The 18852-nt window shown below is 61.4% G+C and overlaps 1 protein-coding gene across 2 annotated transcripts in view; it reads right to left on the bottom strand.

The window, feature by feature from the left end:
* Positions 1 to 18852, bottom strand: part of AP2A2 (adaptor related protein complex 2 subunit alpha 2) — an 85946-nt gene that overhangs the window by 16076 nt on the left and 51018 nt on the right. The window contains exons 6-14 of one of the 2 annotated variants that reach the window (XM_070057148.2): positions 15534 to 15635; positions 8021 to 8129; positions 6649 to 6799; positions 5398 to 5566; positions 4403 to 4540; positions 2736 to 2918; positions 2275 to 2372; positions 590 to 821; positions 326 to 499 (exon numbers count right to left, since the gene is read on the bottom strand). In XM_070057148.2, coding sequence (XP_069913249.1) covers positions 326 to 499; positions 590 to 821; positions 2275 to 2372; positions 2736 to 2918; positions 4403 to 4540; positions 5398 to 5566; positions 6649 to 6799; positions 8021 to 8129; positions 15534 to 15635 — 1356 coding nt within the window. The remainder of the gene's footprint in view (positions 1 to 325; positions 500 to 589; positions 822 to 2274; positions 2373 to 2735; positions 2919 to 4402; positions 4541 to 5397; positions 5567 to 6648; positions 6800 to 8020; positions 8130 to 15533; positions 15636 to 18852) is intronic. The other variant, XM_070057177.2, reaches the window with a different exon arrangement.

Here is an 18852-nt window from a genome sequence, read left to right as displayed (position 1 = left end):
AAGCAGATCTGGCCAGGAACACTGGGACCCCGACACACGCACGAGGCGGCAGTCTTTCCTGGCCTCTCTCGAGTGATGCCCGCCTCGGCAGAGCGCCCCCTGGAGCATGCGTGAGGTGAGGGACCCGGCTGCTGTGTGAGTGGACACACACGGGGAGACAGAAGCGTCGCTGCAGCTCCTGGGATGACCTGGCCTCCCAGGAAAGTGCTCACCCACGGCTGGAGAGAATGATGGCCAGGCAGGCAGGTCTGTCCCGACCCAGCCACGAGCAGCCCAGCAAGGGACCCAGAGCCGGGAAGTGGGGGAGCCGCGCTGAGGGACCCACCGCAGCGCTGCCGCTGGCCGGGGCGGGCTCAGGGCCCCCGTTCACGTCCACGCTCCTCTCCCGCTTGGTCTCCTCCAGGTCTGTCACCGTGCCGGGGCCTTTCTTCTTCTTCAGCTTGGCCAGGATGGAGGACTCCCGCTCGGGGAACGGGGGCATCTCCTCCAAGACCGTCGCCTGGCGGGAGACGAGACTGGTCAGCCCTGCACAGAGCCCCAGCTCCCAGCAGCCGGCGAGGGAGGGCCACTGCGGGCAGTTCCCACCCACCAGGATGTCGGTGCTGGCCACAGTGCTGAGCCGCAGGTACTCCACGGCCCGCTGCTGCAGCTCCACGTCGGCGTTCCGCAGCTGGCTGTCGCTGCGCAGCACGTCCTGGATGGTGGCCTTGACCTCCGGGAAGAGGTTCACGAACTTGATGTAGGTGGACAGCAGCAGCGCTCGCGTGGGGACGCTGCACAGGTGGAACTTGGAGTGCAGCAGGTTGAACTGGATCAGGGGGCTGGGCAGGCGGAGAACACAGGCGTGTCACCTCACTCACCTCCGAGTTGCCGGCACCACGCGGCACAGAGGCCACACGCTGTCTACAGCGGGGGGGCTTCTACACCAGGCATGGAGGCCGCACGCTGTCTACAGTGGTGGGGGGCTTCTGCACCAGGAACATGGAGGCTACACGCTGTCTACAGGGGGGGGCTTCTACACCAGGCATGGAGGCTGCACGCTGTCTACAGGGAGGGGGGGGGCTTCTACACCAGGCATGGAGGCCGCACGCTGTCTACAATTGTGGGGGAGGGGCTTCTACACCAGGCACAGAGGCCACAGCTGTCTACAATTGGGGGAGGGGCTTCTACACCAGGCATGGAGGCCGCATGCTGTCTACGGGGGGGGGGGGGGCTTCTACACCAGTCATGGAGGCCGCACGCTGTCTACAATGGTGGGGGGCTTCTACACCAGGCATGGAGGCCACACGCTGTCTACGGGGGGGGCTTCTACACCAGGCATGGAGGCTGCACGCTGTCTACAGGGAGGGGGGGTGCTTCTACACCAGGCATGGAGGCCGCACGCTGTCTACAATTGTGGGGGAGGGGCTTCTACACCAGGCACAGAGGCCACAGCTGTCTACAATTGGGGGAGGGGCTTCTACACCAGGCATGGAGGCCGCATGCTGTCTACGGGGGGGGGGGGGGGGCTTCTACACCAGTCATGGAGGCCGCACGCTGTCTACAATGGTGGGGGGCTTCTACACCAGGCATGGAGGCCACACGCTGTCTACGGGGGGGGCTTCTACACCAGGCATGGAGGCTGCACGCTGTCTACAGGGAGGGGGGGTGCTTCTACACCAGGCATGGAGGCCACACACTGTCTACGGGGGGGGGGGGGGTGCTTCTACACCAGGCATGGAGGCCACACACTGTCTACGGGGGGGGGGGGGGGGCTTCTACACCAGGCATGGAGGCCGCACGCTGTCTACAATTGTGGGGGGGGGGGGCTTCTACACCAGGCACAGAGGCCACACGCTGTCTACAGGGGGGGGCTTCTACACCAGGCATGGAGGCCACACACTGTCTACGGGGGGGGGGGGGGGGGCTTCTACACCAGGCATGGAGGCTGCACGCTGTCTACAGTGGGGGGGGGGGGCTTCTACACCAGGCATGGAGGCCACACGCTGTCTATAATTGGGGGGGGGGGGGGACTTCTGCACCAGGAACACGGAGGCCGCATGCTGTCTACGGGGTGGGGCTTCTGCACCAGGAGCCTCTTTGCTGCACATGTGTCTGGCTCCAGCTCGGACTCCATCCTCCCCTCCCCCTCGCAATCTTGGCCATGCAATCCCATCCCTGCGCTCCCAACTACAAGGAAAATACAAAGATGTGAATCCCAAGGGAGATGGGTGTTGGGACTCCCAGGCTGGCCGGGGGCGCCGGCAGCACAGCCCCTGGGCCGAGGGCCCTTACCTGGATCTGGGGTCCCCAGCGATCAGGTTTCCGAACTCCCCCAGGATGTAGCCGCCCACTTTGACCAGGTTCTCGTGGCACGCCGGGGCCTGCAGGGCCTGGAAACCACAGCCAGTGAGCTGGGGCAGGAGCTCCACATGGCACAGGGACAGGGACGGGGCAGCCACAGAGGCCGCCACAACGACCGGACAGACGCACAGAGCTCAGACCACCTTCCTGGAGGGCGTACTCGGAGAGGACTCACGCCCCAAGCTCCCAACAGCCTGACGCTAGAGTGCGGGACCCAGGCCGCCACGCGGGCCCACTGCAAGGCGTGGGGAGCACGTACAGCGCCTCGCCAGCAGCTGGGGGACCAGGGTGGGAAGAAGCGGAGGACGAGCCGACGTCCAGAACGTGGTGGAGCGAGAAGGGAGGCGAGCGGCGGCCTCCTGCACCCAGCCCCGGCGCGGCACGGGCCTCACCTCGAACACGGTCTTGGCGGCGTAGCCCTGCACATCGTCGCGGTTGATGACGATCTGGATGACGCGGTACCACACCTCCTCACTCACGTAGTCGCCCGCGATGCGGATCAGGTTCAGGATGGTGTCCACATACCACGTGTAGTCCACGGCGTACTTCTCGGCCAGGATGGCCACCTTCAGCACCTGCGGGGGTGGGCAGGTCAGGGCAGGTGCCTGCGGACCCCCAGCGTCCAGCCGGGCCTTCAGGACCACGTGGTCTCGGCAGGGGTCTGGAGGCGTGCAGACAGCAGACTGAGCCAGGAGACACGCCTCGCTGGCGTGACGGGGCACGCATGGCAGGAAAGGCCGCAACGGCAAAGGACGACACAGCCGCACCTGACACCACCTCCTCCTTAGCCCCACGGGGACCTGGCCTCCAGCCACCCCCACAGCACACACAGATCTGAGGCCACGCCTACTTCTGGCCCCCACGGCACAGCACATGCTTTAACACGCCTGGCACATCCCGGCACTGAATGAAACTCACCAAGCACTGTCACGTGCCATTTACACGCAAGTAAGACTTGAAAACCTCCACGACTAATCAACAACACATCACTCTAAAGCAGTCAAGTGCAGACAACTTAGAGCTGTTGAGACGCCAGCACCAGGGGCCGGGGGTCAGTGCCACCGCGGTTCCTGATCATGCAGCACGGGATGGCCCAGGATCCACGCGTGAGACCGCCAGGCTAGGTCCCCAGTCCCCGGCTTTGGCCTGGCCAGCCCTGGCTGTTGTGGGCATTTGGGGACTGAACTGGTGAAAAGGAGCACCCTTTGTCTCTCAAATAACAAAACCCTTTAAAAATACCCCCGGGACAACCAGCCCCAGAGCCCACGCTGCCCAACACAGGCCTCCAGGCCACGCCCCACACCCCACCTGTCCTGGAGCCTCCTGCTTGGGCGCAGCCCAGCCCCTGGCTCCACGTCCCACCCCTCCCGACGCACCCCTCCCGCAGCGTGAGAGTCGCTCCCGGATCCCTGCTCTCAGAAGCCGCAGGCTCCCGCTGGAGCTCAGCCAATGTGGCCACGATGCCCTGGGCACCGAGGCCCTCACTCCCACAGTGACCTGAGGCTGAGTCCCACCCGGCTTTCCCAGTCAAAGGCTCTCACACTGGCATCCAAAGAGACAAATGAGGCGATGCTTCTCCCGTAGTGGACAGGGGCTGCGGCTCCGGCAGCACTGACCGCTCTTAAACCAGGACGGCACAGCAGGCTCCCCACTGACAGCCCAGCGTCCACTGTCAGAACCGGGGAGCCCACGGGGGAGCTGGCGCCACCCTGCACACGCCTGCCCTGCCTTTCAGACCCCACCTCACTCAGTCTTCACCTTGAGCTGCCTGGCGTGTGCATCTGCTCCAAGGATAGGAACGGCATAGGGCACAGAGTGCACACACAAACCACGGCGCACGGCCTCTGGGTCGCCAGAGACAAGGAAGACCCCAGGCCGCGACTGTGACAGACACACCCGGCATCTACCACGGCAGCCCCGTTCGGACCCGAGTGGCAGAAGTGGCCGGCGCCCAGGACAGCTGCCGGGAGGGAGCCCGAAGTCACGCTGCAGACTGACAGCGCTGCTTAAGGAACTCAGCACACGGTTGGCTGCGGCCCGCCTGGCCCAGGCCACTCACGATCTCCTCTCGGATGGAGTAGTCGGCCGTCTCCAGGTAGCTCAGCATCTCGGCCACGATCTGCTGGGCGTTGCTGCGGTCACACATGGCGTACAGCAGGTCCACGGCTCGCTGCCGCACGCTCACATCCCGCTCCGTCTGGGGACAAGGGCAGAGTCAAGGGCGCAGGAGCAGAGGCTCAGAGGCCACGCCCCCGAAGGACATCGCCGACCGCCCCTACGCCCCCCCAGTCTAGACCCTCCTGACTCACCACCTCCTCCAGGAGCCCAGCAAGCTGTGGTCACCCCGAGGCCCCTGCCCTCGATTTACTGGCCCCCTCTCACTCCGTGCACTTGGACCAAGTGGTCCGGACAGCCGAGACTCTGTCCCACCATGACCTGCCTCCAGGGCCAGCGCTTCTGCGGCCCCAGCCCTGGCTCTGGTGGGGGTCGGGGGAGGGTCTCTGCACTATGTGGTCACAGAGCTGGTCCCAGGGCAGGCTCCAGGCCCCACCCAGGTCATTGTGACCAGATCCCCCCCTGAGGAGCACCTGCTCGGTGGTGGGACCCAGCTCACCAGCGAGCCCTGTCCAGTGTCTGACCCAGGAGGGACCAGAAACACAACAGAACCAGAGCAGGGAGAGCTCAGGTCAGTAAGAAGCTGAACCACAAAGCCGGCGTTGCTCCGCCGACGCCTGCCGGCCCAGCAGCGAACAGGCTGGCGCGAAGGCCCTGAGGTGCCCCGGGCGCTGTCCACCAGGGACAGCGCCGGGAGGGAGCACGGGACTCAGCTGGCTTCTCCAAGCCCGAGACCGCAGCCCTCGGGCAGGAACAGGAAACGCTCGAGGAGGCACGCTTCCTCTGAAAGGGCGAGCCTTCTTGGGACGGGGACAAAACCTTTCCTTTCCACCAAAAACAACCACCTTCCTCCTGAAGCACCTGCTGGGGCCGGCCATGCCAGAGCAGGGCCTCGCAGGGCGAGCCCGCACCCAGAGGGCCCCGTGGACACACGCTTGCCTTGAGGGCGGTGATGACGGTCTCGATGTGCGTCTTGACGGCCTCGTGGGAGAACTCGGAGCTGGCCAGCGTGCACATGCTCTCCAGGGCCAGGTAGCGCAGGTTGGTCTCGCGGTGCTGCAGGAACTGGCCCAGCTGGTTGCAGGCACGGACGAGCAGGTTTGGCTCACTGAAGGGGGACAGCATGATGGGAAGGAACTCCTCAGCCCTCCCACACAGCACCCAAAAACTCCAGGGGCCACCCGAGGCACCCCTCTGTCCAGTGCCACCACGAGCCACGCACGCAGCTTTCCCAGGCCTCGCTGGTGATGGGCAGGAACGTGCAGAAGCCAACTGCTGCCCTGCCACCCCGAGGCCCGAGTGACCGGAGCCGGAGGCGGCCAGCCTGGTGCCCAGGCCGACAGGAGGGTCTCACGGTGAGCAGGCGGGGGCAGGAAGCCTCCCGCCTCAGACTCTTCCTCCGCATGACCTGCTCCTCCTGAGCTGACCTCAGGTCCCGGAGGGGCCCGAGTCCCTGCCAGCGCGAGCCCGGCTGCTCTGCTTGCGACGCAGCGCCCCGCTGATGCCCCTCGGGAAGCGCAGAAGATGGCCGGCACTTGGGCCCTGCCGCTCGAGGGAGGCGGAGGTGGAGCTCCAGGCTCCTGGTGTCAGCCTGGCCCAGCCCAGCCACTGTGGGATCTGGGATGAACCAGCAGGGGCAAGATCTCTCTCTGTCTCTCTCTCTAGCTCTGCCTTCCAAATAAACAAATAAATCTTAAAAAAAAAAAAAAAGTTCTTGGAAAAATCTAAGATTTGTGTATTTTGGAGCAAGAAACTTTGAAACTCACACATAGCTTTTTCGTAATATCATTTTCTGCGAACTTTTTAGACCTTCTATATTCCACAAGCCTGAGAGGCTTCGACACTGGATATGAAATTTTGCAGCTCCCAAGCGTGCCGGCAGCGACTCTGCGTTCAGTCACCTGTCGGCTGGTTCTGAAGGCGCTGCCTCCCACAGCCCGCACGCAGGCCACGCCTGGGAACCCAGCGAGGTCCAGGACGCCTCTCCGCTGGGAGCCACGGCCGGCTGCACACTGCCTGCGACCTCCAGCCGACGGCGGGCCCAGCCCCTGCAGGGCACAGGCTGGGGCGGCAGGACAAGGCCCTGCAAGGCAACTGGAGGGGAAGTTCTGAGACCAGAGAGGCACAGAAGCCGGGGGGTGGGGGAGTAGGGGGGGCGGGCAAGGGGCCGGGGGGGGGTGCACAGCCCACCTGTCATGGTGGATGATGAGGCTGATGGCCTCGAACAGCACGGCGTTCTTGGCGTTCGAGTGCTGCACCTTCTTGGACTTGGGCGGCTCCTGGGCTTTGTTCAGGATGCTCTCCAGGCCCTCGGTCAGGCGGCCACGCACTGCAGGGTCTTCTGGGCGGGACAGAGAGTTGCTGACGGGCGCCCAGTCCCTGTCTGCCCTGCCAACTGGCCGTGGGTTCTCCCCACACACTGCGTACTTTGTGAGCTTTCGTAAGAAACTCCACTCACTGCACACAGGGGTGCGCACTTACACTGGGGCGGACAAGCATGGACACTGGGGGCAGGCGAGCATGGACACAGCAATTTAAGCCCTTAGTGATCATTGGGTCAGTGTGGACGACAGAACTCCCTGTCCATAAAACCGAGAGAAATGAGACCTGAGAGACCTGGGCAAGACAGAGTGCTTGCGGGAAAGGGGACGGCGCCCCACACTCGCTACCAAAGACCTGGGCAACTTGCAAACTGGACACAAAGGAAAAACTCTGCTCAAACAGAGAAAGGAAATGGACCAGAAAAGAGGGGGGAGGGGGAAGGAAAGCAGGGCAGAGGCACAGCCCGCGACTCCACCTCCGCGCCCAGCACGGCCGGTGCTGCGGGGCTCCACACCTGACACCACGCACAGGGATGCCCAGCACCAGGCCGGCATCGGCACCGCGGCCGTCAGGGGGCTGGGGATCAGGGGCCGCATAGGAGGATGCGCCCAGGGTGAGGCGGGGACTGGGAGGCGGGGGTCCTGGAGGCAGGGGACTGGGAGGCGGGGGTCCTGGAGGCGGGGGGCCGGGAGGCGGGGGAGAGAGGGGGACCAGGAGGCGGGGGGGAGGTGGGGACCGGGAGGTGGAGGTGGGGGTCTCTCCATCACCGCTTCTCCTTCAGGGCAAGAAGGCGTTTACTCAGTACAGAAAGTCCCGCAGCCTGGACAGACGCCGCACACAAAAGGGAACCGAGTCAGAGGGGCAGAGGCCGGACGGCAGAGGAGGTGAAGCACATTCGTCAGCCAGAAATCCTGCTTCTACTGACCCAGCTGAGCCGTCCAAGGACATTCTAGGATGAAGCGTGAACACTGACACCCCTGCCTGTGTACGGTGGGGTCATAGGTCACACAGGCCGTGTACAGCAAGGTCACAGGTCACAGAGGTTACAATGCTAGTACAGCAAGGTCACAGGTCACAGAGGTTACAATGCTAGGATAAAGGACCTCCCGGCTTCAGGTTTTACTGTAAAAGACTATTTCCGAAAACCTGCACGGACCTGACACTGGACGGAACCCACATCCTGACCAAGCTGAACGCAGCGCCGCCGACACAGACGGGTCTGCAGCCCGAGGCCCCTCACCTGGGGGCGGGTAGCACTGCAGCAGCCGCAGCAGCTTGACCGACAGCCAGGGCGCCGGGACGAAGTAGTAGGTGTAGTCCTGCAGGTCGGTGGACGCCGACGTCACAATCTGCAAGACAAGGGCGGCGCTGAGCCGGGCGGGCCTCGCCCACGGCCGTGCAGAGCTGGTTTCCATTTTCCAGAGACGAAGCTGCAGGCCGACCCCAGGTCCCCAGCAAGGCCGGGGGCTGCCGCCGCGCTCTGCTGCACAAGCCGGCCAGGATCGGTCATCACCAACCGCTGAGCAGCAACCATGCCCAGGCACACAAGGCACTGCAGCGCTGAGCCAGGCGGCCTGCAGACTTCCCTCGTGCGCTGAAAATGAAACACGGAAGCTTCTGCCCTCGGGGGTGAAGGGGCGCCTGCAGAAGCCAGCGTCTGGCCGCCTGTGTCCCTCAGCCCAGACACACACCACTGCGGCCAGACAGCACAGCCCCGGCCCCCGCCCCGCTCTGGTCCAGTGGGCGCTGACCCGGCCGCCTCAGTAGGCTGGTAAATGACCCCGGCTACCACGGCGCTTTCCCAACACACACCAGTGTCTGCCCGTCTCCGCTTCGGTGCCTCCGCCCACAGAGCAGTGCGTGGAGACCCACTCAGGAGACGCCCTGCAGTGAGGACGGCTCCAGCAAGGACTGCGCGGGGCAGAGGAAGACAGCGGTGGGGCCGGCACCGTGGTGCAGGTTAAGCTACAGCCTGCAGCACGGCATCCCATATGGGCGCTGGTTCAAGCCCCGGCTGCTCCACTTCCGATCCAGCTCCCTGCTATGGCCTGGGAAAGCAGCAGACGATGGGCCAAGTGCTTGGGCCCTGCCATCCACAGGGGAGACCTGGATGGAGCTCCTGGCTTCAGCCTGAACCAGCCCTGGCCCCAGAGGCCATTCGGGGAGTGGACCAGCGGATGGAAGACCTCTCTCCCCACCCTCTGTCTCCATCTATGTAACTCTGCCTTTCAAATAAATAAATCATTTTTACAAAGATTTATTTATTTGAGAGACAGAGTTATAGACAAAGGGAGAGACAGAGATCTTCCATCTGCTGGTTCACTCCCCAAATGGCCACAATGGCCAGAGCTGAGCCAATCCAAAGCCAGGAGCCAGGAGCTTCTTCCAGGTCTCCCACGTGGGTGCAGGGGCCCAAGCACTTGGGTCATCTTCTTCTGTTTTCCCAGGCCACAGCAGAGAGCTGGATCAGAAGTGGAGCAGCCAGGACTCGAACCAGCGCCCTTATGGGATGCCAGCACTGTAGGCAGCGGCTTTACCCACTATACCACAGCACCGGTGCTAAGAAACAATCTTTAAAAAGAACATGATGAGGGCTGGCGCTGCAGCTCACTAGGCTAATCCTCCGCCTGCGGCACCGGCACCCCGGGTTCTTGTCCCGGTTGGGGTGCCGGATTCTGTCCCGGCTGCTCCTCTTCCAGGCCAGCTCTCTGCTGTGGCCCGGGAGGGCAGTGGAGGATGGCCCAGGTGCTTGGGCCCTGCACCCCATGGGAGACCAGGAGAAGCACCTGGCTCCTGGCTTTGGATCGGCGCAGCACTGGCCGTAGCGGCCATTTGGGGAGTGAACCAACGGAAGGAAGACCTTTCTCTCTGTCTCTCTCATTGTCTAACTCTGCCTGTCAAAAAAAAAAAAAAAAAAAAAAAAAAGATGAAAAACGCAGAAAGTAATTTGATAAATCGAGTCCATAATTAGAAATTTTCCCACAAAGACAATTCCAAGTTCAAATGGTTTTACTGTTCATGATGAAAATGTGCAGCAAACTAGACCTGGACCTAGAGGGGAACTTCCCGAGTGACAGACAGAAGCAGCGGCAGCACATTCTGCAGCCAGCAGCGGGCGGGAAACAGAGCCGCGCCTGCAAAGGAAGACGGGGCCGGCTGCAGACGCCGCAGTGGAACAGGGAGACAACCCGGACAACGGGACAGCGTCGGAGAGCTGCCAGCTCCAGCCAGGATCAGCCGGCGTCCCCCGACGAGTGGCTCTGCCAGGCGGGCCTGGGAAACTGGACTTGCACAGGCAGAAGGAAGCCGGGCTCTCACCCAACACCACACAGCCCCACGCGAGATGCCTGCACGTCCAGGCCTCCCACAGTACTGTCCACGGCAGCCAGAGCGGCCGCGAGTGGACGAATGACAAAGACTGTGGCTCCCACACAAGGGACTCCCATCCAGCCACAACAAAGCCAGGGTGCAACAACACAGCCACCTGCAGGTGCTGCGTGAGGTGAGGGGACACGGGCACAGGGACGGAGGCCTCACAGGGCAGAGCGGGGGCTACAGGGGGCAGGGCGGGCAGTGGGGAGCGCTTGGTCAAGGAGCCCAGGTCACAGTCAGGAGGGGACACACTCTGCTATCTGCCACAGCCAATGACGGCCAGAGGTGACAGTGACGTCCACTTCACAGTGAGTGGCCAGAGGTGACAGTGACGTCCACTTCACAGTGAGTAGCCAGAGGTGACAGTGACATGTGGGGAGCAACTGGGAGCAACTCGGACTAGACTAAGTTACTGGAATTAAGACTTATTCTATGCATCTGCTCTCCCACAATATGGCGCTGGGAGAGGAGCAAACAGCTTCTGCACAGCTGCCTCCAGTTCAACCAATAAACTGTAGGACCTGCTCCTGATTGGAGGAGAGCAGCGTACTCGGCATGTGGGTAGCAGAGTTGGGATTGGTGGAAGAGGACTATAAGGGAGGAGAGAGACAGCATGCACCAGGAACATCTAAGGGGAACATCTATCTGAAGGAACACCTGTGCAGCCCCCGAGAGAGCCGGCCGGCGGTGTGCCGCTCCCCCGCGGAAGTGGGGAAAGTGGCCAGGGGGAACCGCCCTTCCACGGAGGTGGAAGGGACGGTAGCCAACCCGGGAAGAACCAGTAGCAAACCCGGGGAGGGCCGAGCATACAAAAGAACAGCGCAGGGTCCTGTGTCGTTCCTCCACGAAGACGGGGAGCGACAGTGACATGCACTTCACCATGAGTGACCAGAGGTGACAGTGATGTCCACTGGACAGTGACCAGAGGTAACAGTGAGGTCCATTTCACAGTGAGTGACCAGGGGTGACAGTGAGTGACCAGGGTGACAGTGATGTCCACGTCACAGTGAATGACCAGAGGTGACAGTGACATGCACTTCACCATGAGTGACCACAGGTGACAGTGATGTCCACGGGACAGACCAGAGGTGACAGTGACGTCCCCTTCACAGTGAGTGCCCGGGGTGACGGTGACGTCTGCTGGACTGCAGTGACACGAGAGGGTTTCTGATGCTCTCACAGAGTCAGTGTGTGAGGCGATGGACGCGCCGGCCACTCTAAGAAGCCACACAGTGTGCACAGCACCACGACCACGCCATCTCTGAATACGCACGTGCAGCGTGTGTCCTCCAAGAAGGAACACATAAAAGCTTTGCAAAAAGAAAACACATGGAATGAACACACAACCAATCACTATTTGGCCACAGAAGGAATGAAATCCCATCATTCGCAACAACATGGATGGAACTGGAGAACACTGTGCCAGGTAAACAGACACGGAACCACACGTTCCCACCCACTGGCGGGGGCTTCAAAGTTTCACAGCGGAGAGCCGGGGGAGGGGGCCACTGCTGTGGCGTAGTGGGCTGAGCCTCCACCTGCAGTGCGGCATCCCACGCGGGCGCCAGGTCAAGTCCCGGCTGCTCCACTTCTGATCCAGCTCTCTGCTGTGGCCTGGGAAAGCAGTGGAAGACGGCCCAAGTGCTTGGGCCCCTGCACCCAGGTGGGAGACCCAGAAGAGGCTCCTGGCTTCAGATCAGCCCAGCTCCGGCCTTTGCAGCCACTGGGGGAGTGAACCAGAGGATGGAAGACTTTTCTCTCTCTCTCTCTAACTCTACCTTTCAAATAAACAAATCATTTTTAAAAAGCTAAAAAAAAAAAACTGGGGGGCAGTGTGGGGGTCCGACAGGCGAGAGCTAGTCTGTCACACAGCGCTCAACCGCTGGTGACAAATCTCAGGGCGACGAGAAGCAACGGCCTGAAGCTCCCAGCAGACAGAATGATCGGAGCTGGAGGAACGGCGGTGCCGACCTCCGCACGCTGCCCACGCTGGCTCGGCTCGCACACCCCAGCGCACACACGACGTGTCAATCAGACAACCATTTACAGGACTGTTTGTGAGGCACAACGACAGAGACAGAGGGAGAGGCAGAGCCCCCCACGCAGGGCTCACCCCTCCATGGCCACCACGGCCAGGGCTGAGCCAGGCCGAGCCAGGAGCCAGGCGCTCCGGCGGGGTCTCCCCTGTGGATGACAGGGCCCAGTACTGGCCAGCACCTGCTGTCTCCCAGCAGAAAGCTGGGTCACACTCTGTCTTTCAAATGCATAAATAAATCTTTGATAAAAATTTATTTGAAAAGAGTGGCAGAGAGACAGACAGACACAGACACAGACACAGAAAGATTTTTCCAAGTGCTGGTTCACTCCCCAAATGCCCACAACAGCTGGGGCTGGCTCAGGGAGAAGCCAGGAGCCCAAACTCTATCCAGGTCTCCCACGTGGGTGACGGGGGCCCAGGCACTTGAGCCAGCATCTGCCGCCGCCCAGGGTGCACGTTCGCAGGAAGCTGGGTCCGCAGCAGAGCAGCCAGGACTCACGCTGGCTGCCGGCACCACGGGCAGCAGGCTAACCACCGAGTCACGGCCCCAGAAGGAGGACCGTATGAACCACAGATCTAGAGGTGACTTAAAACACGGGGGAGGGCCAACGCCGTTGCGCAGCGGGTAAAGCTACACGTACACCAATAAACCAATGCACACTTTACCAGTGCAAACGCACCAATGCGTACAGCACCAATGCACACGGCACCAGTGTACACAGCACCAATGCACACGCACCAGTGTATACGGCACCAATGCACATGGCACCAATGCACACGCACCAGTGTATACGGCACCAATGCACACAGCACCAATGCACACGGCACCAATGCACACGCACCAGTGTATACAGCACCAGTGTACACAGCACCAATGCACACGCACCAGTGTATACGGCACCAATGCACACGCACCAGTGTATACGGCACCAATGCACATGGCACCAATGCACACGCACCAGTGTATACGGCACCAATGCACACAGCACCAATGCACACGCACCAGTGTATACGGCACCAATGCACACAGCACCAATGCACATGCACCAGTGTATACGGCACCAATGCACACAGCACCAATGCACATGGCACCAGTGTATACGGCACCAATGCACACAGCACCAATGCACATGGCACCAATGCACACAGCACCAGTGCACACGCACCAGTGTATACGGCACCAATGTATACAGCACCAGTGTATACAACACCAATGCACACGGCACCAATGCACACAGCACCAGCCATTAGGAAAACACAAGTCAAAGCCACCATGAGGACCTGGGGTTGCAGCACAGGTAAGCCACCTCTTACAATACCTGCATCCCACAGTGGAACCCTGGTCAAGATCCAGCTGCTCTGTCCAGATACAGCTCCCTGCTACTGCAGCTGGGAACGCGGGACAGTATGGTCAAAGTGCTTGGGCCCTGCCACCGTGCGTGAGACCAGGAGGGAGCTCCTGGCTCCTGGCTTCAGCCTGGCCAAGCGCGGCTGATGCAGCCGTCTGGGGAGTGAACCAGCGGATGAGACATCCCCCACCCCCAATCTCTCTTTTCAAATAAAAAAAGATAAAAACAGGTGCTACTAAGCGAAATTAAACACAATAAAGGGGCCGGAGCTGTGGTGTAGCAGGTAAAGCCGCCGCCTGCAGTGCCAGCATGCCATATGGGCGCTGGCTCGAGTCCTGGCTGCTCCACTTCCCATCCAGCTCCCTGCTGTGGCCTGGGAAAGCAGTGGAAGATGGCCCAGGTCCTTGGGCCCCTGCACCCATGTGGGAGACCCGGAAGAAGATCCTGGCTCCTGATCAACGCAGCTCTGGCCATTGCAGCCAACTGGGGAGTGAACCAGCGGATGGAAGACTTCTCTCTCTCTCTCTCTCTGACTCTCCCTCTATCTCTATGTAACTCTGACTTTCAAATAAAAATAAAGCTTTAAAAAACTAAAATAAACAATCTAAAGAAAAAGATCTGAGCTGTCACCTGCAGCACTGGCGTCCCATATGACCACGGGTTCAACTCCCACCTGCTCCACTCCCAATCTAGCTCCCTGCTCGCGTGTCTTGGAAAGCAGAGAAGATGTCCAAGTGCCTGGACCCCTGAAAGCCACGTGGGAGACCCAGACAGGGTTCCAGACCCATGGCTTCAGCCTGGCCCAGCCCCAGCCATTGCAGCCATTCGGGGAGTGAACCAGCAGGTGGAAGATTCTCACTCGCTCGCTCGCTCGCTGTCTCCTCTTTTCTCTAACATCATGTCTACAAATGGAAAGAAACTGATTTAGATTCAAGACAGTCCCTATGGAACTCCAGTAGACGGCTGGGGTGGGAAACAGGCTGAGGGCCTGCTCCACGTCTGACAGCACTCAGCAGAGACCGCCTGCGCCTGCGCAGAGGGAGCAGAGCCCAGGGCACGAGGCAGTCTGGCCCCGCACCCAGAGCCGGCCCAGGCGGGCCGAGGGTCTAAGGTGGGGCCTCCAGAGATGTACAAACAGGACACGGAAGCATTGCCACTGCAGAAGGCCACCAAGCCCACTCACAACTGCAGCCGCCTGCCAGACAGCCACACTACACTAAGAGCACAAAACACCAGGTCACAGACAAGATAACACAGCTAAGAGGGAACCATAGGGGCCGGCACTGTGGTGTAGTGGGTGAGGCCACCGCCTGCAGGGCCCGCATCCCATATGGGCACCAGTTCAAGTGCCGGCTGCTCCACTTCCGACCCAGCTCTCTGCTGTGGCCTGGGAAAGCAGTGGAGGATGGCCCAAGTCCTTGGGCCCCTGCACCTGCGTGGGAGACCCGGAGGAAACTCCTGGCTCCTGGCTTCTGATTGGCTGAGCTCTGGCCACTGCAGCCATCTTGGGAGTGAACCAGCAAATGGAAGACCTCTCTCTCCCTCTCCCTCTCTCTCTCTCTGCCTCTCCTACTCTCTCTGTGTAACTCTTTCAAATAAAAAAATAAATCTTTAAAAAGAAAAAAAGTGAGGGTGAGAGTGACGGGGGTGGGGGACGGGGACTGTGAGCTCCCATCTCTAGTTCACTCCCAAACACTCCCAGTGGCCAGGCCAGGACTGAGCCAGGGCAAAGCCAGGGACCTGGAACTCAACTGAGGCTCCCAGGCGGGAGGCAAGAGTCCAACCATCGCGGCACGGCTGGCAAGAGCACGCTGGAGTCAGGAATCCAGACACCGTAAACGGGACACGGGCGGCTTAGCACAAAGCTGAACACCAGCCGTCTTCGCGCCCGGATTTACGAAGCACGCCAAGGACCCTACCTTCTACAGTCTCATGTTAATTAAGCAGAAAACAGCTAGGAGAAAAGCCCCCGCACCCGTCCCGTGCCCACTCACCCGGCTCAGCCTGGAGACGGCCAGCGACACGGAGGCCTTGAACTCCTCGGGGTTCTTCTGCGCCAGGGTGGTTATCAGGCTCGTGGCAGCCGTGACCACGCCCTGATGGGAAACAAACGACAGACGCTGTCAGCCCAGTCAACTTCTTGATGCCGCCATGCATTTGAAACTCGTTCTACACGAAGACCAACAGCCCAGCCGTCCCCGGGCCACCTCAGCCCGTGAGCGGCCCCGACAGGCCCGCCGAGCGACGCTCAGCGTGGTGCACACGGGGCTTCCTTTCTCCAACCTCTTTGAAAACTGGGAGACACGGGGTGCACCTGGTGCAGCTGTCCAGGTGCTGCTGTGGACGCCTGCATCCCGTGTCAGAGCCAGGCTGGAGTTCTGCTCCACCCCCAATTCCGGTGTCCTGCTAATGCAGACGCCAGGAGGAGGCGGGTGATGGGTTGGTGACGCCTGCCCCCCACGTGGGAGGCCCAGATTGCACTCCAGGCTCCTGGCTTTGGCCCAGCCTAGCACTGGCGGTTGTAGACATTTGGCAAATGAACCAGTGATAGAAGATTTCTATCTCTCTCTGTCTCTCTGCCTTTCAAATAAACAAATAATTACGAGATTTTAAAAACAGAGCAACAGGGTCGGTGCCACGACTCAGTAGGTTAATCCTCCACCTGCGGTGCCAGCATCCCATATGGGCGCTGGTTCAAATCCCGGCTGCTCCACTTCCCATGCAGCTCTGCTGTGGCCTGGGAAAGCAGCGGAAGATGGCCCAGTGCTTGGGCCCCTGCACTCATGTGGGAGACCTGGAAGAGGCTCCTGGCTTCAGATCGGCACAGCTCTGGCTGTTGCAGCCATTTGGGAAGTGAACCAGAGGATGGAAGACCTCTCTCTCCCTCTCTCTTTCTCTCTCTGTAACTCTACTTCTCAAATAAATAAATAAATAAAATCTTAAAAAAAAAAAAAAAAAAAAAAAAAAAAAAAAACAGAGCAAACCGGGAGATGTCGCCCTGCCCAGCCCCTGGCGCTGTGCAGGTGGCGGCCCCTACAGGTGAGGTCCAGGACAGCAGCCCCTCCAGGGCCTGATTCCGACCACCCTGCGCAAACAGTGTCTGTGGAGTCCCCTGATCCTTACATCCGAAAAGCCCAGCAGCTGGAAACGTCCGCTCTCCCTGGCCTTGCTGAGAAGTGGTCCCAGCACCAGACCCCTCCCCGCAGGGCTCCAGGGGCAGGGCTGGGAGCCCAGGGCCTGCGTCATTCCTGGTTCACGGGGACCTCACTCACAGAGGAGGAAGAACAGCACTCAGCTCTGCACCCGGTGCCCGGCGCGGCCACTCCTGAGCTGAGCAGCGCCCACAGGGAGCTCCGGGGGCCCTGGCACAGGTTCCTCGGCTCCCGGGGCGCCATGGGAATGGCCTCCCTGCACATTCTCACTGGCCAGGTGAGTGCTAACAAGTCTCTCCCTGCCTCAGAGAATGCCTATGACGTGAGGGCACCTGTGGCACGCAGTCCCCTCGTGCAGAGTTGCCCAAGCTGCGTCCTAAGCAGGGAGGCCTGGCCAGGAGTCGGCGCCTGCACCAGCGGCAGCTTCTCGCAGCAAAGGGGCCTCACCCCCCGCACTGCTGGCTGCAGGCAACCAGGGCAGCCCTCCGCGGCCCGCGGCCCCTCCTGCCCCGGGCTCTCGCAGACTCAGCAGCGCCCGCTACCTGCTCCGTCCTGCTCTGTCACTGGGACGCACCTCAGGGCCCAGGACCACACAGCCTCCCTCTTGGCCGGCGCAGCCCTCTGTCCACAGACACCCCAATGACTGAGCTTGACGCACCAGGTGCTGCGCACACCTCCCTGCCCGCTCCACAAAGCCCCTGGGGCTCCCGCGGCGCTGCCTGACGGGCCCGACAGCCTGCCCGGCCCAGGGGCTCACAGGCCCAGCTGCTGGCGACACTCAGCAGCCGGCGGCCTCTGGCAACATCGTACCCCGTGGGTGGGGCCTGACCCTGGAGACCCCATGCTGCTCGTCCTCACCCTATCGGGCCCCCCCGCCGTGAGGTGGTGCTCTCCTCCTCTCCCGGCCCCCTGTCCCGGCCCAGCTCATTTCAGATCTAATAAGCAGGGGTCATGACATGGGACGGCCCAGGCGGCCGCCGCACCACAGCAAATGCCAAGCATCATGGGTAATGCTCTTCTCAAGCACACGTCACAAAGTGGGGGCCGGCGCTGCGGTGCAGCTGCAGTCCCTGCTGCCCCACTTCCAGGCCAGCTCCCTGCTGTGGCCTGGGAAAGCAGTGTAGGACGGCCCAGTGCTTGGGCCCTGCACCTGCCTGGGAGGCCAGGAAGAAGCTCCTGGCTCCCGGCCTTGGTTGGCCCAGCCCCAGCCACTGCAGCCACTTGGGAAGTGAACCAGCGGATGGAAGACCTCTCTCTCTCTCTCTACTTCTCTCTCTGTAACTCTTTCAAACAAATAAATCTTTAAAAACAAAAAGAATATGAAGAAAAAAAGTTTGTGGAAAATGGGATTAAGACGCAAGTTTGCTTTGGTGCGAATAGTTCAGGGAAATGCGAAACTTCAGAAGACCCGCACACGGAGTTCACGACGTTTTGCACAAAACACTTGAAACTTATCTCTTACCTCCATTTTCCACGAATGTCTGAAGCCCACTCACACTTCACTTCTGAGGTGGGACTCCCCTGGGAGGGCGCACGCCACCCACCCACTCAGCAGGGACACATGGCTACCTGCTTCTCTCCTCTCGCTTGTCCCACAGACCCCGGGCAGGACAGGCCCAGCGAGCCTCACGGGGTCCCTCCCACAGCACGTGTCACCTGCAGCCCATCACTCACTGAAAGTCTGCGCGTGGCTGGCTGTGCAGAGTGACAAGACCACATGTGGGGGCCCCGAGCTGCACACAGGACACGCCAGCACAGCCCTAAAGCAGGGGGCCGAGGGGGCACTGCCTGCCACACGCTGGTCTTGCTCTCCGCTCCCCACAAGGCTCAGGTAGAAGACAGCCGGGGCAGCCCCTGTTCCTTCCGCCTGGGGAGGCCTTGCCCCCGGCACTGGTGCAGAGTCTCACGCTGTGCTGCACAGGCCGCAGTCCTGACGGGCCCTGTGTGGGCACCCAGCACCCAGCAGCCAGCAGCCAGCTCACTGTGCACCCGTGTGGGCCCCCAGCACCCCACGGCCCACTGCACTGTGCACCCGTGTGGGCCCCAGCACCCCACGGCCCAGTGCACTGTGCACCCTGTGGCCCAGCACCCACGGCCCAGTGCACTGTGCACCCTGTGGCCCAGCACCCAACAGCCAGCTCACTGTGCACCCATGTGGGCC

Source organism: Oryctolagus cuniculus, chromosome 1 (assembly GCF_051225735.1).
Source record: "Oryctolagus cuniculus isolate XC-2025 breed Fujian yellow rabbit chromosome 1, ASM5122573v1, whole genome shotgun sequence".
NCBI classification, from domain to species: domain Eukaryota; kingdom Metazoa; phylum Chordata; class Mammalia; order Lagomorpha; family Leporidae; genus Oryctolagus; species Oryctolagus cuniculus.
Note: the sequence above shows the minus strand (reverse complement) of the source record. Positions and strands in the feature narration are given on the sequence as shown.